General features: G+C 49.1%; 1 protein-coding gene across 1 annotated transcript in view; it reads left to right on the top strand.

The window, feature by feature from the left end:
- Positions 1-17051, top strand: part of GRAP2 (GRB2-related adaptor protein 2) — a 70632-nt gene extending 53581 nt beyond the window's left edge. Inside the window, exons 3-8 of the mRNA XM_018048796.1 lie at positions 986-1077; positions 4125-4244; positions 7872-8040; positions 10101-10295; positions 13959-14081; positions 14701-17051. Coding sequence (XP_017904285.1) covers positions 986-1077; positions 4125-4244; positions 7872-8040; positions 10101-10295; positions 13959-14081; positions 14701-14880 — 879 coding nt within the window. The 3' untranslated portion in view covers positions 14881-17051. The remainder of the gene's footprint in view (positions 1-985; positions 1078-4124; positions 4245-7871; positions 8041-10100; positions 10296-13958; positions 14082-14700) is intronic.

The following is a 24811-nucleotide window of genomic DNA, read 5'->3' on the forward strand; positions in this document are numbered from 1 at the left end:
GAAATGACCAGAAGCCATATAGAGCCAAGTCTGGAGAGTCATATAAGTAATCAAGGCAGGTGGTAACATTTGGGGTCATGGTCAAGGCAAGACCTTATAGTAACGAGAAAAAACTTCTGGTTTTGCCTATGATCACGGTCTAAAAGCAAATTTAGAAAAGGTATTCTGGGTATCTTGAGTTATGTTCAAACTGTGCAAACATGGAATATGAACACAAAGAGTTACTGTTTTCAAAGCTAGCCCAGCCCCCACTTGATGTTTAAGTTTTAATCCGCTAACGTAAAAAAGTAAGAACAAATTAAAATTGTAAAAGGTTCTCGGTTACCTGGCTGAGAAGGAGAAACCACCTGCCTAGATAAGGAGCTTAAAGTGCTAAGATCTGAGACACAAATCTTCAAAACAGGAGAAGAGGGGTTCAGAGAAGCCCCTGAGCACTGAGTCTGGCAGGCCACACCAGGGTGGAGTCACATGAGGAGGTGGCCCAAGTGTACAAAAATAGCTTGGGGACAAGAGAAGCCAAACTCCAAAGATAAGCCTGCTGCTCCCCGCTCCAGTGCTTCCGTGGTTTCTTTGGCGTGTGTGTGTGTGTGTGTGTGTGTGTGTGTGTGTGTACACACTTAGTTGTTCAGTCGTGTTCGACTCTTTGTGACCCTGTGGACTGTAGCCTTCCAGGCTTCTCTGTCTGTGGGACTCTCCAGGCGAGAATACTAGAGTGGGTTGCCGTTTCCTCCTCCAGGGGACCTTCCCGACCCAGGGACTGAACTCTTGTCTCTTATGTCTCCTGCACCGGCAGGCAGATTCTCTACCACTACACCACCCGGGAAGCCTTCTTTGACTTATTTTCCTCTAACTTCAAAAGCCTTTGTTCTTTTGGATTGGGTGGAGTTTGGATTGGGGTGCATGGGTTCTTTGCCCTGCAGCCCATTTCTCCTGCTTCTTGGTGTCCTCCCCTCAGTGACTTCATCCCTCCTTCTCCTCCTTGTAGATCCTAAGTAACCAAGAGGAGTGGTTCAAGGCGGAGCTTGGAAGCCAAGAAGGATATGTGCCCAAGAATTTTATAGACATCGAGTTTCCTGAGTAAGTATTTCCAGCCTGCGGAGATAGGCCTGCCCACACACACTCCCCTTACTTTTTCAGTAGCCACTAAAATTATCCATGCACAGCCCAGACGCTGTCAAAAACGGTTGCCTCTGGAGAGGGAACTACGCAGCTGAAGGCCAGGGGTGGGAGGGAGATTTGCATTTCACGGCATTCTCTTTTGAATTTGGTACCATGTGCAAGTATCGCCTGTTTTAAATTTATAAACCAAAGCCGTCTCTGATTGTAACCATGGTGTTTCCAAGAATTCCAGTGGGGGCGCTGTCGGCCACCCCGCCTCCACAGCTGGTGCTTCAAGAGCTCTTCTCCCCTATCTCCCAACCCACCTTCCATCCCAGTTCCAGGATGACATGACGAAGCTCTTGAAACCGTGAGCTTCCCGAAACCATGTTTGCACTCAGTGAGAGAGGTCAGGGAAATTCCCTCCATAAAGAGGAAACGAAAAGTTGAGATTGGGTCACGTGCGTCTCAAGAATTGACCACAAGGGTTAGATAGAAATCTAATCTTGTCTGAGAGTCAGGGTCTAGCTGAAGAGCAAAGGTTTGTTAGAAAACCAAAGCGGTGTTGGTGACTCTGGTGAGGTGCAACCATACCACTCACAGGGAATCAGCACTGACCACTGAACCAACAGAATGACCGCTGGCCTCAGCCAGGGGGCCCTTGAGGCTGCCCTGTCACCTTCCAGGTGAGCACGGTACACCTGCAGCTCCTCCACCCACCCCCGACACACACACTCTCAACCGACCGCCTGGCTTCCAGGACAGTGGAGGCCCCCAGAAAAGCCCGTCTACGCCACCCGTCCTGACTCACTGCCTCCACCCACATCCCGCAACTGCTCAGACACTGCCTTTCCTGCAGTTGTTTGGAAAGAACCGTCTGTGCTTCAAGCAGAAGTCCTCCCCTCTCTCCCACATCAGCTTTCCGCCCTCTCTGCTGGCTCATACCCGGCGGCAAACAAAGATCCTGTGATTTTTCCCGGCTTACCAAAAAAAAACAAAACATGAATCCAGCCAACAAATCCCCTTCCCGCTATGACTCCGCTTCTCCCAAAGAATTGTTATATTCGCTGTCTCTAATTCCTCTCCTCCTGTTCTCCCCGGAAGCCCCACGACTCCTTGGAAACCTTTTTATCAAGGTCCCAGTGAACTGCAGGGCCCAGTGGTCGACTGTTGGCCATCATCTCAGCACCATCACTTTCTTCACTGGGCTTCCGGGACATTCTTCCTCCTGGTTCTCCTCCCACCTCCCTGGCTTCTCCTTCCTCGTCTCCTTTGCTGTTTCCTCCTCCCCTCCCCCATCTCCTTTGGGGTTGGAACGCCACCCTCGCAGTGAAGCCCTCCCCACCACCACATTTTAAAGGCTCCCCCCTCCCCACCTCTGCTCTGTGTTCACTTTCCCCATAGCATTACATCAGCTGACTCCATATTCTAGTTACTTCACTGTTTATGATATGTCTGCCCCTACCCCACTAGAATGTGTGTTCCATGAGGGTGCTTGTCCATTCTGCTCACCGCTATATTCACTACATCCTCTGAAGAGGGCCCCCGGCACACAGTACATGTTTAACAAAAGCTGTTCAGTGAATGAATAGCTTTGGAACCGAAGTGTAATATGAAACTCTGGCACTCATTTCACAAGTAGCGTGTGGACATTTCTGTAAGTCTTGAAAGAAGTCACTTCTTTCAAGTGACTTCAACAAAACCCAGATAGAGGACAAGTGTGTATTTTCTAAACAGTTCCCTCTCTGGTTTCTCCCTCTTTCGAGAGATTTCCTCTGAGGATGGCTGCTGTGGAGGGGGTCCCATTCTTTTCCCCTCCCCATTATATTGCTGTGGTGGTCGCTCGTCAGTCCTGTGGGTTTGTATAGCACCTACTCCGGCAGGATCTCCAGGCAAATGACAGTCAGAAACCCTCTGTTTCCGGCCCCTCAGAGCCTGACCAACCTTCTGCTGCAGTCCCAGGTCTGGAAAAAGGATAATCCTCCCCACCCCTGTCTGTTCAGTTCCTAAGTTCCAAAGGGCACAAGGGAATGGCTCACAGAGGCCCGTTGGACGCTCACCTTAAAGGGACACACGTGCTCGCCTTCCAGGGGCAGCGATTAGGTAGCCATGCTGCAGCAAAGGGGCACTGCCCCCACCCCACCCTTGGCCGCCGAGGAACTGCGAACACTTGCTCTGCTCCACGAGGGTGAGAGCGGTTCCTGGCCTCCTGCCCTGCGGCTGGAGCCACTGTTTGTCCTGCCTGCATGCACGTGCTCAGCCTTTTTCACATTCGCTGCACTGCCTGCAGCAACACTTCCAAAGGATGCCACCCTGACTGCTAACCTGAAAGAGCAGTTTCTCCTCGGTTCCTTCTTTCCACAGTAAAGGTTATTTTCCAGCCGGGTGTCTTAGGGAGGGCCCGGGAGCCGGCTGGGTATATGCCTCTCTCTGGCTGCTGCTAGCCTTGCTCACTTCCAAGCTAGCATGGGGACCTCCCTGGGTGCCCCCCAGCGTCTGCCAGGCACAAGGCACAGCCACTCCAGCCCCATGCCACCCAGAGGCCCTTGGTTGTGACCCTTCTTCCCGGCCACAGAGGTTTCAGCCTGAAGCTAGCACCCAAGGGCCTTGCCCGTCCCAGCGTGAAGGGATCCCTGTCCTCCCGGCGCACTCTCTGCCCCTGCAGTCCTTTTCTGGAGATGTCCCTCTCACAGCCACCGGCAGGTGGCCACTCCTGCAGTGAGTCCCTCCCATACTGTCCCGTTTTGTGCAGTGGCACGTTTCCATGACTCAGGATTTCCAAGCAGGCAGGAGAGAGACTTCTCCTGGGCGGACAGGGCAGGAGGTACCTCAGGGGACACTCACTTGCCTCGCCTGGAAACTGCTAGAGCTTTTGTTTGGTTTCAAAAGCGCCTGGCCCCTCTTGGGGTCTCTCCTCAACCCTTCTCCCTCTGGGTCATCTCTCCCTGACTTCCTTCCCTCCCTACTCCCAAACCCCATCAGTCTGGCATCTCACCAGGATCCTCTGTTTTTATCTCACCTGTTAGGTGGTTTCACGAAGGCCTCTCACGACACCAGGCAGAGAGCTTGCTGATGGGCAAGGAGCTCGGTTTCTTCATCATCCGGGCCAGCCAGAGCTCCCCAGGGGACTTCTCCATATCCGTCAGGTACTGGCCAATCCTGACTCCGCCCTGACCTACTAAAGCACTAAAACGACAAGGTGACCTCTTAAACATGACCTATCCCTCAGGAGCATGGTGGCAAGGGGCCTGGGCACAATGTATCAATACATTCACCTGCCTCCGCTTTCAGCCCTGGTGCTTCTGGAAAGACAGGATTTTTATCAACCTCATTTCTGTGTGTTTTACAGCACCATGGGTGCTGGGTGAGTGTCTGTGGAAGGGGAATGGGAAGGGAGAAGGAACAGAGAATTTCCAGAGGTCCACATCCGTCTTGGAGTTGCAATCTTTTTTTTTTTATTAATTATTTTTGTTTGGGCTGGGTCTTCGTTGCTGCACTCGGGCTTTCTCTAGCTACAGTGAGGGGGGCTACTCTTCTTTGCAGTGCACTGCAGGGGCTTCTCCTGTGGAGCACAAGCTCCAGGTGCATGGGCTTAGTAGCTGTGGCTCATGGGCTTAGTTGCTCTGCAGCATCTGGAGTCTTCCCAGACAAGGGATCAAACTCATGTGCCCTATGTTAGCAGGCGGACTCTTCTCTACTCTACCACCCGGGAAGTCCAGGGTTGCAATCTTAGCATTTTCTTTTACTACCAATGCCTGTCTGAAGAAGGGCAGAGAAAAATCAAAACCCCCAGGCACCGCCATAGGACACATCCGTAATCATAGGTGGCTGCACAGAAAGAAAGCCTACCTCCACGCTCTGTAATGCTGTGAAACTGACAGGGACAGAGCAGAGCCCAGGAGGCCTGGGGTGGGGGCACTCTGACAGCAAAGTCTCGCCAGTGTGCGGCACCCCACCCCTCGGGAGGAAATGACTCAGTTTAACATGACATAGCCCCACGCACAGAAGCCCCAAGTCTGAACAGACGGCGGTGTGGTCAGCGTGCTGGGGACGGCGAATCACACATCAGACTTGGTGACCACATGTGAAAGTGTAAGGATGGCAAGAGCAGCGCAGGGAGCGGCACAGCAAGCTGTACGGTGAACCCTCACTGGCAAGTCACCTGACCCGAGGTGCTGTCTGGACTCTGCAGTGTGATTTGAAAGGCATGCGGCTTTAAGTTCCTAAATCCAATCTCGGGTAATAAATGGAGGCCACATCACTATTTAGAAAGAAAGTGCAGTACTTTAAGGATAAGTACTTTAAGGAATAAGCAGGAAGGACTTAGAAAGAGTGGCTTAAGGGGACTTCTCTGGTGGTCCAGGGGCTAAGGCTCCACGCCACCAAGGCAGAGGGCTCAGGTTCATTCCCTGGTCAGGGAACTAGAGCCCACATAGCACAACTAAAGATCTCATACCTGCAACCAAGACCTGGTGCAACCAAGGAAAGAAATTTTAAAATAATAATAATAAGGGGTCAAGCATTTGTATGCATTTGTGTCCCCAGTAGGCTGAAGAATAGCTTGGTCTCTTAAGCATTGCCCTTGCAAGCTGACTCAAATTCTTAATTTCTCTTAACTAAAGCTTTCTTTTTTATAGCTTGGATGATGGTAAATTTTACCTCAGGCCAATATTAATGTATCACCAATTCTAAACTTGTTAGGTCTTAATTCATGAACTTTTTTCTATTAATAAATCTTACAACTCAATCCTGTTTCTTCAGGGCCACAGTTAAAGGCAACACCAAGCAACTTGTTAGATTGAAAGGCATCTCTTCGTGCCCTTGGTTTGCATGTTGAGGCTGGCTTTTTCAGTGAGGAATTAGGGTTTATCATTCTTTGATTAAATTGAATTCTATAAAAAACAATCGGCTTTGATGTCTGCCATGATCTTCCCTGCCACTGAGGCTATGCAAGCTCTTGTGATGGTGATTATTACTGTGATCAGTTTAACCTCTTCTGCAGAAATGTAGTCTAATATATTCCAAAGCAAAATCACTAATTTATTTATACATCTGCTTTCTGTCCTGGCACAGATAATTAAGAGCTAATTGTAATTATCTATCACTTAGGATTAGCTGAGGGTCTGAAACACTAGACTGAGACTCTGGAGCCCTGAGTTACACCCTTTTCTCTGCCCTTCTCAGACCTCAAGACAGTGGTCCAGCCCCTCTCTCTCCGTTGGCCAGATGACCAACCGCAGTCCTGACATGCACCCTGTCAGTACATGGGAGTGAAAGAGTTAATGTTCCTCATTCCCAGTTCTTTGACTAAGAGATGGTGGATGAATAATCGTGTCACAAGAATATTCCCTCCTCCTCACCCAGATGTGGGGAGTGATGACTGTGAGTTGAGCCATGTGGTGCTGGAGTGAAGAAAGCATATATGAGTGACCGAAGCTAAAAGGCGAAGGGCAAGCAATGATTGACTGCCAAGTGTCGGCTATGACCCCAAGGTAGTTAGGCAGAGGTCACCGCATAGGTTTGCCTGTCTCTGAGCAGAGCCCTGAAAATCAGATGAGGGGGAAGATCAAAATGCCTGCCCCCTCTGAACACAGACCTCTAAATCCATCCCTTAGAAAGAATTATCTTTGCTCTCCAACAGTCTAAATTTTATACCTTTCTGCTGGGTCATGCAATTGATATCGATAACATCAGTTTATTTTTAGACATAAATATGTGTCCATTTGACCAAGAAAACTTGACATCCAAACAAGAATGACTTAGTGATAGAAAATGGCTGGGGCTGTTAGTAAAGGCCCAGTCTCCTCTTTCAGTGAATAAAACCCAAATTCTCCACCCTCAGTACAAACATGCTCCATCTCTTCTGAGTTCAGCTGGTGTCAAAGTGCTGATCTAAAAGAAATTAACATGAGAAAGAAAAAAAAAGTTAGCATGTGTGCTTGGTGTGACAGTCCCAGCTCACTAGACTGGAATTAGAGAACCAGGGTCCTTGCCTCAATTCTACCCTTAACAGTGACCTTGACCAAGCCCCTCCACCTCTGAGCCTCAGCACATTTTTTTCGCCAACAACTCAAAATACTTTGTAACCTTATTTATGCAAAACAAGACCAAACAAGAGATACCCGCTATGTAGAGAACAAAGTGTGACAAGAGTTCTCAGGGTAGTTTTTGAACTTAAAGGAGCTGGTTCAGACTATTTCTGTTAACAGAAAAGACAAGAAGGGCTTGAAAAACTCCTCCCCTCTGAGTCTTGGCAGAGTTCTTAGCCTGGTAAGGTCTCAGGCATTGCCATGCTTCAAATAAACATTGTGAAAAAGTCTTCAACCTTGTAGTCTTCAAAGCACTTGGAATATTTTTTTCTTGTAAAAGGGCGATTCCAGTATCAGAAGAAAGATTGCTTTCTGCTCATGTTAAAAAAAAAAAAAAAAAAAAAAACACCTCTTCTCAGGAGTTCCTGGTGGTCCAGTGGTTAGGACTTGGTGCTTTCACTGCAGTGGACTCAGGCTCAATGGCCAGTAGAGGAACAAAGATCCGCATGGCAAAAAGAAAAAAAAAAAAAATCCCCTCTAGCTCAGCTTGAGTCCTGAGTGGCTTCTCCCAGAAATCACCCCTAGAATTTGACTAGGCCAGCCCACCTGCCGAGGGATGGGCCAGCCACCCTCACCTCTGCTTCCTGCCCAAACAGAACTCCAGCATCCCTGGATGCAGTCGGCCCTGGAGGCAGAGACATGCTCACCACGTGATACATAATTTGGATTTGTCTTGCTCTTTAGGCATGAGGATGACGTTCAGCACTTCAAAGTCATGAGAGACAACAAGGGTAATTACTTCCTGTGGACAGAGAAGTTTCCATCCCTTAACAAGCTGGTGGACTACTACAGGAAGAATTCCATCTCCAAACAGAAGCAGATCTTTCTGAGGGATAGGACCCGGGAGGAACAGGTATGCTGCTAGCCCCCATCACCCCCAATCCAGAGATTCTGGGTGGTTTGGGTCCCTTTGTGAACCCTTAAAACCATGCATTTGGTGGGCAGGTCCCTGCATATTCTGAAAAGCAGAGATCTCAGTTTAAATCCTAGCTTAACACTTTCTAGGTATGTGACTTTGAAAAGTTCTCTAATTCTCAGTTTGTTCATCCACAAAATTGGGATAATAGTGACAGCTACTTCATAGGATGGTTCTGAAGGTTAGAGAAGGATGTAGTCCATCCCTTCCTTCATTCCTAATCAAGCCCCAAGCACTCAGTATACATGGGCTTTTATAGACACTGTTGTTTCATTATTCACAGCCGTTACCGTATCACAGTTTTCAGCCTAGCTCAGGAGCTACCCAAGGATGAAGTAACTTGGGGGAAGCGGTAGGGCTACCCATGGGGGTATTAGAACCTCGAGTCCAGGACTAATGCAGCAAGTAGAGCTTTGTGACAGGATTTGAGGGTGTGGAGGGTAGAAGCAGGGGGCACTGGAGGAGAAAACCGGAGATGGAATTCTTGCTCTTGGAACAGTTTGGAACATGAAGTATTGTCTTAATAGAAAATACTTCCAGGGACTTCCCTGGCAGTCCAGTGGTTAAGAATTCACCTTCCAGTGCAGGAGGTATGGGTTCTATCCCTGGTCGGGGAGCTAAGATCTCACGTGCCTTGGGGCCAAAAAGTCAAAACATGAAGCAATGTTGCAATAAATTCAACAAAGATGTTAAAAATGGTCCCACATCAAAAAATCTTTTAAAAAATGCATCTCCAACAGATCTGGCTTTAAAAACTGATTTCATTGCTAACTATCCTGATTACCCAGTCAAGTGAAGAAAACTTTCTGAGCATCAGTTTTTCTCATCTGTAGAATGGAGAGAATATAATGCCTTCTTCATTGGACTGTGGTGAGGATAAGTGAGATATAATCACAGCACTCACCACAGAGTCTGGTCCCCAGATGGCACTAAGGAAATGTTAATTTGATTCCAAAAGTAAATTCACACACACGCAATCTATAAAATATATTTCAAAGGAAATATCATGGTTATAGGAGGAGATGGGTATTATAGGAACCAGCACTGAGTGGAAGAGTTGAAATCCCAAGGACAGGTTATCTGAAAAGGCACTGAGACTTTTCAAAGCAACATGTGCTTTGGAGAAGTAAAGAAAACCATCCCTTTCAAGTAATAGGTTGATTTTAAGCCTGAGAAGTTACAATCAAAGGAGAAAAGGGTGTTCCCAAATGTACACAAAAGTTCAGAAAGGAAAACAAAGGTTAATACAGACCTTGTGAATTCTTTCAACCAGGAAATGGACAGAGATACTCATTTACTACGATGTGCATGCAGAGATGAGAGAGGAAACATAAAACCGCACTAAACTGGATTTAATGAGTTCATTTTGCCAAGTGCTTAGAACAGTGCCTGGCATATGCTAAGCCCAGAGCTCTGTGTAATTGTTTGTTAAATAAAAATAACAAGAAAGTGTCTCTGAGTCATGAGGTTGTGGTAGCATTCAGGAGAAAGGTCTTGTTTTTTTCCCTACATGCCCAGCAGCAGGCCTGGTTTCCATGGTGCTGTGAGAGCATTGCTGTTTGGGTCTCTATCACCAGGCTATAAATGACAGTTCAAAATCATGCAAAGTCAATAGCAGAGCTTATCTGGAGGATAGGATGTCCAGCGGTGTGGCAACATGCGATAAGGAGGGGTGGCATTGTGTCAGTAAAATGGAACATTTAAGCTTGATTACACAGAGAAACACAAGCCCACGAAGAAGGGACGAGATGGGTACCAGGTAGAAAGTGTATAAACCAGAGACCCAAACTCCCCAAAACAGGAGAATCTGAGAATGCACAGGCCACTGTGAAAATGTGATGATCTGAACCATTGATTTTCTTTAAGCTGCTCCCACCTCCATCAGCTGTTTCTTGGAGCTGTCAGAAGCTAAATCTGGGAACAGCTGCTGGAAAGGCTGGGCTGGGCCAGGAGAGGCGGGAGGAAGATGGATCTGTGTTCTCTCTGTTCTGTCCCAGGGTCAGCGGGGCAACAGCCTGGACCGGCGGTCCCAGGGAGGCCATCCCCTGAGCGGGGCTGTGGGAGAAGAAATCCGGCCTTCGATGAACAGGAAGCCGTCAGATCACCCCCTGCTCCCTGCTTCGCAGTATCCCCCGGCCCCCCTGCAGTCACAGCAGCGGTACCTGCCGCAGCATCAGCATCATTTTAATCAGGTACCTGGGGAGGATACCGCGGGCACAGGGAGCGGAGGGGGACCTGCTCTCCTCCCAGGCTTCAGCAACCTTGTCCCCACCGGCACTCAGCGTGTGAAAAACCCCACGGTGCCGAAAACAACGGAAACAAATAAATGTTGGGGGCCAGTTGAGGCCCCAGGACTGTCTGTCAGGGGAGGAATGTCCCGCTCCAAGCCTGGTCCCGTCTGGTCTCGCTGAGCCCAGAGGAAATATCCTGGGTCCTTAGAGGGCAGAAACATGGAAACTGCTTTTGGCAAAGACGTCTCTGTGAAATTAAATGAGTCCCTGCTTAAACACATACACACACACACACACAAACACACATATACACACATGCACACATTCACACATTCACATGCACATACGCTCATACACATGTATACACACATATACACATACACGTGCACACATCCATACACACATGCACACACACACATACAAGCACACATACACGCACACACATGCACATACACACGTGTATATACATATAAACACACACGTGCACATACCCATACACACATACAAACACGCATACGCACACATATACACATAAACATATACACCTACACTCAGACACACATACATACACACACACACACACTCACCCTGAGGACTCCGTGAACAATGACTTCATTTTTCCTATCAGCACAGTTCCAAACCTTTTTGTGCCCCTTAACCCATCTGGCTGTCGAGATCTACAGGAAAAACAGACTAAGGCCAGAAATGGAGCCTTACTTCTTTATTTATTTATTTATCCCCCGCCTTGTTCCAGGTGGGATTTTAGGTGGCTCACTGAGATGGACAATATAGCCAGATAACAACATCCCTGAATTCCTTAGCAGGGCACACAAAGTCCTTCGTGAGCTGCCCAGGTCTGCCTCTCCAGCCTTATCCCCTGCTCGCTCCCCATGCGAACAAACATCCTGGCACTGCTGTACTTCCTCTAGTTATCAGAATGGTTCACTGCATTTTCTCTCATGCTTTTGAGTCTTTTTATTTGCTGTCCCTTCTGCCTGAAATGCCGTTTCCTACTCAATTCTATTCTTTAAATTGGAGTTCAAGCATCACCTGCTCTAAGAAGCCTTCCTTGATCACCAGGCCAACTCAGACAGTTCTCTCTGCTCAGTTCAGTTCAGTCGCTCAGTCGTGTCCGACTCTTTGCGACCCCATGAATTGTAGCACACCAGGCCTCCCTGTCCATCACCATCTCCCAGAGTTCACTCACAGTGATGCCATCCAGCCATCTCATCCTCGGTCGTCCCCTTCTCCTCCTGCCCCCAATCCCTCCCAGCATCAGAGTCTTTTCCAATGAGTCAGCTCTTCGCATCAGGTGGCCAAAGTACTGGAGCTTCAGCTTTAGCATAATTCCTTCCAAGGAAATCCCAGGGTTGATCGCCTTCAGAATGGACTGGTTGGATCTCCTTGCAGACCAAGGGACTCTCAAGAGTCTTCTCCAATACCACAGTTCAAACGCATCAATTATTCGGCGCTCAGCCTTCTTCACAGTCCAACTCTCACATCCATACATGACCACTGGAAAAACCATAGCCTTGACTAGACGGACCTTAGTCGGCAAAGTAATGTCTCTGCTTTTGAATATACTATCTAGGTTGGTCATAACTTTTCTTCCAAGGAGTAAGCATCTTTTAATTTCATGGCTGCAGTCACCATCTGCAGTGATTTTGGAGCCCCAAAATATAAAGTCTGACACTGTTTCCACTGTTTCCCCATCTATTTCCCATGAAGTGATGGGACTGGATGCCATGATCTTCGTTTTCTGAATGTTGAGCTTTAGGCCAACTTTTTCGCTCTACTCTTTCACTTTCATCAAGAGGCTTTTTAGCTCCTCTTCACTTTCTGCCATAAGGGTGGTGTCATCTGCATATCTGAGGTTTTTGATATTTCTCCCGGCAATCTTGATTCCGGTTTGTGTTTCTTCCAGTCCAGCGTTTCTCATGATGTACTCTGCATATAAGTTAAATAAGCGGGGTGACAATATACAGCCTTGACGTACTCATTTTCCTATTTGGAACCAGTCTGTTGTTCCATGTCCAGTTCTAACTGTTGCTTCCTGACCTGCATACAGATTTCTCAAGAGGCAGGTCAGGTGGTCTGGTATTCCCATCTCTTTCAGAATTTTCCATAGTTTGTTGTGATCCACACAGTCAAAGGCTTTGGCATAGTCAATAAAGCAGAAATAGATGTTTTTCTGGAACTCTCTTGCTTTTTCCATGATCCAGTGGATGTTGGCAATTTGATCTCTGGTTCCTCTGCCTTTTCTAAAACCAGCTTGAACATCAGGGAGTTCACAGTTCACGTATTGCTGAAGCCTGGCTTGGAGAATTTTGAGCATTACTTTACTAGCATGTGAGATGAGTGCAATTGTGTGGTAGTTTGAGCATTCTTTGGCATTGCCTTTCTTTGGGATTGGAATGAAAACTGACCTTTTCCAGTCCTGTGGCCACTGCTGAGTTTTCCAAATTTGCTGGCATATTGAGTGCAGCACTTTCACAGCATCATCTTTCAGGATTTGAAATAGCTCAACTGGAATTCCATCACCTCCACTAGCTTTCTTCGTAGTGATGCTTTCTAAGGGCCACTTGACTTCACATTCCAAGATGTCTGGCTCTAGATGAGTGATCACATCATCATAATTATCTGGGTCGTGAAGATCTTTTTTGTACAGTTCTGTGTATTCTTGCCACCTCTTCTTAATATCTTCTGCTTCTGTTAGGTCCATACCGTTTCTGTCTTTTATCGAGCCCATCTTTTCATGAAATGTTCCCTTGGTATCTCTAATTTTCCTGAAGAGATCTCTAGTCTTTCCCATTCTGTTGTTTTCTTCTATTTCTTTGCATTGATTGCTGAAGAAGGCTTTCTTATCTCTTCTTGCTATTCTCTGGAACTCTGCATTCAGATGCTTATATCTTTCCTTTTCTCCTTTGCTTTTTGCCTCTCTTCTTTTCACAGCTATTTGTAAGGCCTCCCCAGACAGCCATTTTGCTTTTTTGCATTTCTTTTCCATGGGGATGGTCTTGATCCCTGTCTCCTGTACAGTGTCATGAACTTCATTCCATAGTTCATCAGGCACTCTTATCTATCAGATCTAGGCCCTTAAATCTATTTCTCACTTCCACTGTATAATCATAAGGGATTTGATTTAGGTCATACCTGAATGGTCTAGTGGTTTTCCCTACTTTCTTCAATTTGAGTCTGAATTTGGTAATAAGGAGTTCATGATCTGAGCCACAGTCAGCTCCTGGTCTTGTTTTTGTTGACTGTATAGAGCTCTGCTCACTCATCACATAAATGCATACGGTTCCCCCTCTGAACTGTGTTCTCTGAGTACAGGGGCCTTCTCTTTCCAGATACACATCCCCACACTTAAGACAGTCCTAGACACATGGTAGGTGCCTGATAAATAGTCCTTGGTTGAACAGGTGAAATCTGGCATCATCTTCACAACCTTAGGTCTGTTTGTCACCCTATACCCTCTCTCCCTTATCTGGGGTTTATTGTCCTCTGCAGTAAGTATTCTTGGAGCTCTGGCTGCGTCCACAGCATCAGAGCAAGGTGCTGGGGGAGCCCATGAGGGATGCTTCCAGCAGCGTGGTGATGGCTATCTGTCACATCCGTTTCTAGGAACGCCGTGGAACCAGCCTGGACATAAACGATGGGCCCTGTGGCCTGGGCATGGGCACTGAAATGAATGCCGCCCTCATGCACCGGAGACACACTGACCCGGTGCAACTCCAAGTGGCTGGGGTATGTGAACGTCCCTCTCTGGGCTCAATGGAGGAGACGGAGGGGCCAAGTAGAGACGGTTGGTCCTCCAGAAGAGGCCTCACACTGCGTGGAGTTCACATAGAGGTGGAGGGAACCCAGCCAGTGATGGTGGGGCGAGAGTTCCCCGGCAGAGCTAATCCCAGCTGGCATCATCCGGCCTGCTGCTCTCAGTCTGGCCATCAGGCCTTGCCCGGTGCCCGTACTTCCTGGCTGCCATTCTAGCAGGGGGAGGTCTGTTGCCTTTGTCACTGATGAGGCTGTGCTGGCACCGAGGCTGTTAGTGTGGGCATGCTGTGCTCTGTTTGTCACTTGAAGAAGATAAAAAAGACCACCTATTGATGTAGGGATCCTCTCGGGGCCTTGAGGGATAGGCTCAGGGGTTGCTCAGGGCTAGACACCCGGGTCTGCTTTCAGTGGCAGCAGGGTTTGAGGTACCACTCTAGAGAGCCATCCATCAGCCTTCAGGGCAGGCTGCTCACGGAGAGCTTTGTCTGGACCACAGGGCCAGCAGATTCTCTTCCGTGTGTGTGCCAGTGACTCAGAGCCCAGCTTGGCCAGCCCGGGCTCAGCAGGGCCCCTCTGTGTTTTTCCCCAACAGCGGGTGCGGTGGGCCCGGGCGCTGTACGACTTCGAGGCCCTGGAGGACGACGAGTTGGGCTTCCGCTGCGGAGAGGTGGTTGAGGTCCTGGACAGCTCCAACCCCTCCTGGTGGACCGGCCGCCTGCACAACAAGCTGGGCCTCTTCCCTGCCAACTACGTGGCACCCATGATCCGATGAGGCCCTCTGGAGGGGACGGAGGCTTTTGTCTGAAGCTGCCTGCCTGCAAGGGATGGGGCAAGGAAGAAAAGCTTGGAACTACACACACATGCATGTATATATATGCGTGTGTATATGTTCATATGCACACGCATATATATGCCCATGTGTCCACACATTTTTAAATAGTAATTTATTGGCAAGTTAGTTGCTTACTTAGTCGATGGGAAAGGAACTCAGGTGGAGATTTATAGTGATTTTTCTACTCCCCTCAGCCGGTGTGCGGAAAGAAGGCAGTGGGGGCGTTGGGAAGCGGGAGGCAGGGAAAAGAAATCAAAACGCTTCCTGTCCTCAAGTCAGCATGGCTCCCTCCTCATCTCAGAAATGCTCGCTGAGAGGAGCCAAGCAGGTCGGCATCTGGCGCTGGAGGCAGAACAGCAGGGCGGGGCTGGGCTTGGCGGGGCTTGTTCTAGTTTACCTGAACGTCCCACTTCTCCCCCACCCTAGGGTGGGTGTGCGGGCCCCTGACCTCCTCTCCCACCAGGGTGGGCACTGCTGGCTGGAGGATGAAGGCACAGGTCTGAGCTGGGCGCGGAAAGGGTGCAAGTGGAGGGCTGGAGCAGCCGGGGGTCCCGGAGCCTGGGCAAGGCTGGCCCCCCTGGCCAACGCTCCCTCAAGCGAACATTCCTCAGCTAATCCTTTTGCCTGTGGCTGACGTGGAGAAGTGGAAACACCGTGAGAGCCAAGCACAGTTGGGAAAAGGAGGGGTTTCTCACAAATCCCTCACTGACTTTCTTGGGTGTAACCTCCCTTTCCCCCTGCAACCGAGAAAGCAGCGTCTTAGCCTCTGTAAGACGCTTGGAGAAGGCCCAGCTGAAGATGGCGGACTTTAGAACTACTGTCTCGTGGTTCCCAGGGTGTCTCTTCAGGGCTCTGTTTCTTTCCCCTCTTGGTTTTCTGTATTTTGAAGACGCTTTGCCCAGCGGCACAGAGAGACGCCCATCCCTCAAGAACGTTGTTTAGCGCCTCATGGACCGATTGGCCGTGACCCTGGATGGCAGGGGGCTTTGAGAGAGCTTCCTGTTCCTCCGCCTGTGGGCCCGCTGCTGGCGCCCACGAGCTGCACCTGGGAAGGAACCCCACTGCTGCTGTCTCTCCTTCACCTCAAAATAGACTCCTGTCTCCCAGGGCTCACCCCGGGGGCGTGAAGCACAGAGCAGGCTGGCTGGGGAGCAGGGAGGGACACTGCAAGAGGAGGCCCAGGGTCTCAGCGGAGCTGAAGCAAACCTGTCTGCCCCGGGCACTCAGGGGGCGGGTGCGTGTGTTGGTTGCGGGGCGGGGCGGGGGGCGCGTCCTGAGACGGGAAGGAAAGGGCTGGGGCGGAAGTGATGGTGCGGGACACGGGCGGGGAGGTGAGGGGGGACGACCTGTGGCTCTGTCCTCTTCCCACCCCTCCTGCTCTGAGGGTGGCAGCCGCCACCCAAGGCGCCGAAGAAGCGTTTCTGACTCAGAAAGTCAACTGTCCGTGTTAACACAGGCTGTGTCCTGTTGGCTCAAATCCCTCGTTCTCTGATCCCCCTGTCGCCTTTAGAGAAAAGGGGGAAACGAAAAAACTCTGTGGTGGATCTTGGGAGGGAAGAGAAAAATAGCCCTAGAGGCAGGGGGTGAGAGTGAGGAAGCCGGCCTCTGGAAATGAAAGTGCGGGGAGGCAGGAGGGAGCGGAGACATTTCAAAAGATCCCGGAGCAGCGTGAGAGGCAGGAGGGGAGGAGAAGGGACGGGAGGTTAAGTGGGAACAGGAGAGGAAGACACTGGAGTGATGGGTCAGGGGGCAGACGGGGCGCAGGCAGGAGGGACCGAGGCTGGTGGGCAGGAGGGACCGGGCAGAGAGGACTCGGCAGGACCAAAGGCAAAGGAACAAAGGCCAAGGAGCCCTGATAAATGTTCCAGTGCTGAGCGGTGTGAACAACTTACAGTAAGTAAAAGCCAAAAGTAGTGTTTGATTCTACACTGTTTACAAACCTCATGCTTTAAGCGCCCTGCAGATTGGGTCCCTTTTGTCTGATGCTGTGAGAAGACCAGTCCCAGGGAAGACAGAGGAAAACAACTTGATTTTAGCCTGGGTTTTGCGCCTTGAAACACTCCTCAGGAGAGCGGTCATATTAATAAAACACAATGCCTTTGTTTCTCCGGGCTGGGTCTGGTGTCTGTGTCACACACCCCTTGGGCAGAGGGCAGGAGTCACTGACCCGGAGAGGCTGGCCACACAGTGTGGGCAAAGCTTTCAGAACCCCTGGATCTGGACCTTCTGTTCCACCGAAGCTTTTTTTTTTTTAATTGAAGGATAATTGAATTACAATATTGTGTTGGTTTCTATCAAACATCAACATGAATCAGCCATAGGTTTTTATCTATGTTCCCTCCCACTTGAACATCCTTCCCATCTCCCACCCCATCCCACTCTTCCAGCCCATTACCAAGCCCGGGTATGAGGTCCCTGAGTCACACAGCAAATTCCCACTGGCTATTCATTTTGGATGGTATGACCGACTCAATGGACATGAATTTGAGCAAGCTCCAGGAGATGGTGAAGGACAGGGAAGCCAGGCGTGCTGCAGTCCATGGGGCTGCAAAGAGTCGGACATGACTGAGCGACTAAACAGTAACAATCCATTTTACGTGGCAATGCATGTTTCCATGTGACTCTCTCCATACATCCCACCCTCTCTTTCCTCCCCTCATCCCAGCTGTGTCCATAATCCACCAGAGCTTTTAACCTCTCTGAGATGCTCAGAGAGCCTGTCTCCTGCTCTTTGGACAGCTCAATTCAGAAGGAGGCCAGAGTCACCCTAACCACCCACAGAGAGAACACGGACCAGACTAAGAGGACAGGGACCAAGCTCTCTCCACGCTGTGGGCGGGGAGGGGAGCCCTCTAGCCCTACCCGGGACAGCTCTCTCCACCTGCAGCATTTCAGCACCAGGGGCGGGTCCCCTGCAGGGCCTCACACCAGTCACACAACCGGGAAACAGCATTGTCTCTGAACTGCTCTGAGTGACTTGGGAGCTACCAGGAACTTCCAGAGAAAATTCAGTTCCTGTTGGACCAGTCCGGGCTCCCTCACCGCTTGCCGAGGCTCGCAGCATTTCAGGTGTCTTGTGACTGCCCCTGCCCACCCACTTTTAGATGGCCCTAGGGTGACCTGAGGCAGCGCTTCTCAAAACCAGCATTCCTATGAATTGCCTGGTTATTGTTTTTCAGTCGCTAAGTCATGTCCGACCCTTTTGAGACTGATGGACTGTGGTCCACAAGGCTCCTTTGTCCATGGGACTCTCCAGGCTAGAACATTGGAGCAGGTTGCCATTTCCTTCTCCAAGGGATCTCCCTGACTCAGGGATGGAACCCGTGTCTCCTGCATTGGCAGGCAGATTCTTTACTACTGAGCCACCAAGAAATGCCCAATGCATGCTTGCTAAGTCACTTCAGTCATGTCCAACTCTGCCACCCCATGGATTGTTGCCCACCAGGCTCCTCTATCCATGGGATTCTCCAGGAAGAATACTGGAGTGGGTTGTCATGCCCTCCTCCAGGGGATCCTCCTGACTCAGGAACTGAATCTGCATCTCTTATGTCTGTCTCCTGCATTGGCAGGTGGGTTCTTTACCACTAGATTTCCAAACTAGGCTTCCCTGGTGGCTCAGATGGTAAAGCGTCTGCCTACAACACGGGAAACCTGGGCTTGACTCCTGAGTCAGGAGGATCCCCTGGAGAAGGAAATGGCAACCCACTCCAGTACTGTTGCCTGGAAAATCCCATGGACAGAGGATCCTGGTAGGCTAGAGTCCGTGGGGTCGCAAAGAGTCAGACACGACTGAGCTTTCAGTTGTCCATACACTTCACTTTCACTTTCTTTACCACTAGCATCCCCTGGGAAGCCCAATGGAGAAAGTATAAAATGCAGAGGCTGATTCAATCCTGCATCAAGCTCTGAGGTGATGTTTCTGGGTCCATGGACCACATTTGAGTAGCAACGGGAAAGAACTTGGCAGCGAGCTAAACAGCTACACAATCTAATCAAATCCCTCTTCTAGGGATACTCAGGCACTTTTCTTTGTCGCTAACAAGTCACTTCAGCTGTGGAATAGACAGACATGATTCAGAACTGTCAGAACACCATTTGCGCTTGGCAGCCCAGACTTTTTCTTTTAGCATCTTCATCTCCATCAAGAATCAAGGAACATCAGAGCAAGAGGCATTCCGATGAAACGCAGATAGAGATTTCCTAACAGTAATTACTGTAAACACAAGCAGAGATTATATAAATTGTGAAAGCTTTCTCAGGAGAGCCTTACGCTCCTGTCAGGTGTGGTCCAGCTTGGAGGCAGGGGGATGGCCCTATGACAGCATCAGATCTCCGGTAACTCCAAGCAAAACAGGTCACACGTGGGACAGACTGGTGTGGTTCAAATATTTGCCATTTGCTTTGTGTAAAGTTGGCCAGGAATACCAAGGAGAGAGCCTGAGAAAAGCCCGTTTTATTTTATTTATTATGTATTGTTGGCTGTGCTAGGTCTTCGTTGCTGTGCAGGCTTTTCTCTAGCTGTGGTTGGGGGGTGCTATCCTCTAGCTGCAGTGTATGGGCCTCTCATTGTCCTGGCCTCTCCCATTGTAGAGAATGGGCCTCTAGGGCAGGCAGGGTCCGTAATTGCAGCTCCCAGGCTCTGGGGCGCAGGCTGAATAGTTGCGGCACATGGGCTTAGTTGTGGCACCCCAGCTCCGCAGCATGTGGGATCATCCCAGACCAGGAATTAAACCTGTGTCTCCTGCACTGGCAAGCGGATTCTTTACCACTGAGCCCCAAGGGCTGCCCTCAGGTTTTTAAATACCTCTACCACCTTGGAAATGCTATCATCATCTCTCCCTTAGGCAACTGAATTCACCTCCACCCTTTTCTCCCTGTACACTCCCTTGTCCCCTGTTCATTCTCTACACAGATCCCAGAGCCAGCTTTGTAAAACATGAAGTCTAATGGCAGCACTTTCCCGCCCAATGCACTTAGGTTTACATCCAAAGTCTTAACGCAGCTCTGTGAGGTCTGGCCCCCCTTCACCCTCCGCAGCCTCCTGTTTCATCTCGCCTCTTTTGCTTCATGTCCCTGCCCCCCGGCCTTCTCTCAGCCTCCAGAAGGCCAAGGATCTGTCTCTGTATCTTTCACACCTGCTGTTCTCTCTGCCTGGAATGCATATCCCCTGCTTTTCACCTGGCTCAACTCCTACACCTCTCCAGCTCTTGGTTTAAATGTTACTTTCTCAAATTGTCCTTTCCTGACCCCTAATTTAAAATAAGTCCTTCCTGGGACTTCCCTGGCAGTCTAGTGGTTAATTCACTGCCAAGGACCTGGGTTCAATTCCTGGTTGGGGAACTAAGATCCTGCAAGCCACGTGGCACAACCACAGATAATCATCCTTATCGTCATCCTTCCCATTAGACTATCTCATGGTTCCTGGTACTTCTCCTGAGGAGCACATACACAGAGGGTGGTACCAGAATGATTACTATGACCCATTAGACGGTGGCTCAGACAGTAAAGCATCTGCCTGTAATGCGGGAGACCTGGGTTTGATTCCTGGGTCGGGAAGACCCCCTGGAGAAGGAAATGGCAATCCACTCCAGCACTCTTGCCTGGAAAATCCCATGGACGGAGGAGCCTGATAGGCTAGAGTCCATGGGGTTGCAAAGAGTAGGACACGACTGAGCAACTTCACTTCACTTTATTAGACGGTAAGCTCCTTGTGAGCAGAATTGTCTCTGTTTTGTAAACCACTGTAGCCCCAGCATCTTGATATTAACACTGATGCCCGAGTTATACTAGCTCTGGGCCACGTGTGCGTGCTCAGTCTCTTTAAGACGTGTCTCTTTGCGACCCCATGGACTGTACCCGCCAGGCTCCTCTGTCCATGGGATTTTTCAGGCAAGAATACTGGAGTGGGTCAGCATTTCCTCCTCCAGGGGATCTTCCTGATCCCGGGATTGAACCAGAGACTCCTGCATTGGCAGGCAGATTCTTCACCACTGAGCCACCTGGCTCTTGGCCATCTGACCTCAAAATCTCCAGCTACTTCTGGAAGCCCAAGAGACACAGGATGGTATCTCTCATGTGTTTAAGCACCAGTCTGCTGGTATCTTCTACTCTGGCCATGTTCAATTGCCCGGGACACCCTCTGCTGACAACGTCTCCCCTGATGCTGCAGATTCACTGTGTATTGCATCTGTCTCTGGTGAAATGGCCCAGTCCTTCAGGAAAACAAACCTGCCCCATCATCCATGTGGCAAGGAGCTGGGTGGAGAATGACCTGCACCCCACTCTGAGTAGCCCTTGTCCCTGGGCCCCAGAGAGGCACTGCCTGGGTCCAGGGTCCCTCACCAGAGTCTCTCCATCAGATGGGACAGTGATGCCACCTTCTCCTTCATCTCTTTTCTTTCTTTAAAATAAATTGTTACTCTTTTTAAAATTTATTTTTAATCTATTTATTTGACTCCATCAGGTCTTACTTGCACCATGCAGGAACTTCCATCTTTGTCGCGGCCATGCGGGTTCTTTAGTTGTGGCAGATGAACTCTTAGGTGAGGTCTGTGTACGTATGCATGCTCAGTCGTGTCCAGCTCTTTGCGACCCCATGAACTGTAGCCCACCAGGCTCCTCTTTCCATGGAATTTTCCAGGCAAGAATACTGGAGTGGGTTGCCATTTCTTCCTCCAGAGGATCTTCCTGACCCAGGGATTGAACCTAGTTCCCTAACCAGGATCGAACTGGGCCTCCTGCATTGGGAATGTGGAGTCTTAACTACTGGACCTCCAGGGAAGTCCTTGTCTCTTTTCTGTCTCTCTCCCTATCATCCCTTTCTCCTTCAGCTAAAAAAATGCTCCTGTACCTATTCATTTGTGAAATAATGTCCCAGGAGATGTACACTCAAGCTGTACAATCTGGGCTTAGCTATAATTCATTTGTGAAATCAACAAATATTTATAAAGCACTCCCAGGGGCCACGCAATCAGCCATTGGGTCCTTCCTATCTCTTGACCTTGCCCTCTCTCTGCTTCTGTGCCACGGTCATCGCCTTGTTTCAGACTTCCCTTGCTTCCCTCCCAGGTCACTGCCATGGTCTCAGAACTGGCCTCCCTGCCTCCTGGCTGGCCCCCTCAATCCACACTGCCAGAGCTGATTAACATGCAAACCTGATGACATCAGGCTTCTAGTAAAGCCTTCAGGGGCTCCCCATGGTTTTCAAGCTAGAGTATAAACTCCTTAGCTTCTCACTAAAGACATTTTGTGATGTCCTGACTCCTGCTTGTTTATTCAGCTAAAATCCCCACCTCTGCCCCGAATGAGTCATGATATCTCAGACCGCTGAGTCTTCCCCGCCTGTTCCTTCTGCCTGGATTGTTTTTCTCCCACTTTTGATCTAGACCAGTGCTGTCCAATACTGCAATAATGATGGGAAAATCTCTATTTGCTCTGTCCAATGTGGTGGCCTCTGGTCATATATGCAGTGTGTCCAGTGCAGCTGAGTTAGATAGCCAAGTGACTACTTATTGGGCTGTTTGGATCTAGACAACTGATACTCCCTTTAAAGTACTTCATTCAAGGTTCGTGTTCTGCACTGGGAAGCCACCCCAACTTCACAGCTGATGTGGATTCTCCTTCTTTATGTCCCGTAGCCTCTTTGCTCTGTCTCTGTCCCCACACTCAGAACTTCACTGCATCATCCTGCCTCCCCCACTGCCCTGAACATTTTTGAGGGCAAACAATTCACTCAACAACAAGAATGCTTCAGTGCACTGGTACAAGTCTAACAACCGGCTCTTTGAGGACAAGCCCTGATTTGTCATGTTTGTAAATTCAGTGATGTAAATACTCCTACTACGTGACCAGAGAATGAAAAGATAAACCACAGACTGGGAGAAAATATTTGCAAAAATCCTATCTGATAGATATGTTATCTAAGACTGAGATCCAAAATAAACAAAGAATTCTTAAAATCCAGCAATGAGAAAATGAACAACCCAATTCAAAAATGGGCAAAAGACGTGAACAGACACCTCACTGAAGATATAAGATGGCAGGTAAGTATATGAAAGATGCTCAGTATCACATGTCACTGTGCTGTGCTGTGCTTAGTTGTTCAGGCGTGTCCGACTCTTTGTGATCCTATGGACTGTAGCCCACCAGTCTTCTCTGTCCATGGGAATTTTCCAGGCAAGAATACTGGAGTGGATTGCCATGCCCTCCTCTGGGTGACCTACCCAATCCAGGGGCTGAACCCAGGTCTTCCACATTGCAGGTGGATTCTTTCCCATCTGAGCCACCAGGGAAGCGCAGGAATACCGGAGTGGGTAGCCTATCCCTTCTCCATGGGGGTCTTTCCAACCCAGGAATCGAACCAGGGTCTCCTGCATTGCAGGCTGATTCTTTACTGGCTGAGCTACCAGGGAAGCTCCTCATATGTCATTAAAGAAATGCAAATTAAAACTGTGAGATACCACAACACACCTCTTAGAAAACTCAAGATCTAAAGCACTGACAACACCAAATGCTGGCAAGGGTGTGGAGCAACAGGAACTCTCACTCACTGCTGATGCAAATGAAATGAAATCAAAAGAGTACCGCCACTTTGAAAGAAAATTTGGCAGTGTCTTGCAAAGCTAAGCATAGTCTTAACATACGATCTATCAATCACTCATGCCTGTTGGCATTTACCCAAAAGAGTTGAAAACTTATATCCACACAGAAATCTGCATATGAATGTTTATAGCAGCTTTACTCATAATTGTCAATGCTTGAAAGCAACCAAGATAGCCTTCAGGAAGTTAATGGATAAATAAACTGCAGGACACCCAGACATGAGCTATCAAGCCATGAAAAGACATGAAGGAAACCAAAACGCATATTACTAAGCAAACAAACCAATCTGAAATGGCTACAATACCAACTATACGACTGATATTCCAGAAAACGCGAAACTATAGAGATAATGAAAAGATCAAAGGTTGCCAAGGGTGAGTGGGAGAAGAGGTGGAACAGGGGATTTGTAGGGCTTCACAGTGAAATTCGTCCCTCTGATCCTATAATGGTGGTTGTACATCATTTTACGTTTGTCGAAACCCACACCAAGAGTGAACCCGACTTTGGGGGATAGTGATGTATCAATGCAGGTTCATCAGCTGGAACAAATGGACCACTCTGGTGGGGGATATTGATAATGGGGGAGTCTAGGCATATGTGGGGATGTGGAGGAAAAATAATAAATATCTCTATCTTCTTCTCTAAAAACGCTTCAAAAATTCAAGTTTATTAAAAACAGACAAACAAACAAACAAAACCGCCTTGGCTGACTTCGAGCTACCAGCATGACGTCACTGAACTCGGAGTGGGGTAGAGATGTACACAGTCGACTCGCACGAGCATGTAGGAACCGGCCCCAGCACACCACTGCATGAGTGAATGGATGAAGGTGCCGGATGCTGGGAACATAAGAGATGCCTTCAGACTCCTGAGGAAGAAGCCTGTTCAGACTTCCAAGAGGCAGGACCTGCGGCTGCAGGTCTGATTTCAGCTCCACGCCATCAGATAAAGGACTGAGGCATCATGTCTTAGACTTATTCGGGAAGACAGACTTTTGTTTCCTTTGGGTCTGTTACCATTAATAGTAAGCCTTGTCGGGGTGTCTACTGAGTGCCCCAGTAAGACTAGAGGAAAGTGAGTGAGCCTGAGGCCAGGAAGCAAGAGAACCATTTAGGAGGGTTTGCTGTCAAGAACACGGAACCTCGACCTGACCAGAAGGGTTGTGATGTCCTATATAAGGTGTCCAGAGGGAGGAAAGTTCCTGCCTTGTGGAATTCAACGGCTCATCGATGCCATCCTCTCAGCATCAGTGGTGTCTCTTCTCAGTGGC

Source organism: Capra hircus, chromosome 5 (assembly GCF_001704415.2).
Source record: "Capra hircus breed San Clemente chromosome 5, ASM170441v1, whole genome shotgun sequence".
Lineage (NCBI taxonomy): Eukaryota > Metazoa > Chordata > Mammalia > Artiodactyla > Bovidae > Capra > Capra hircus.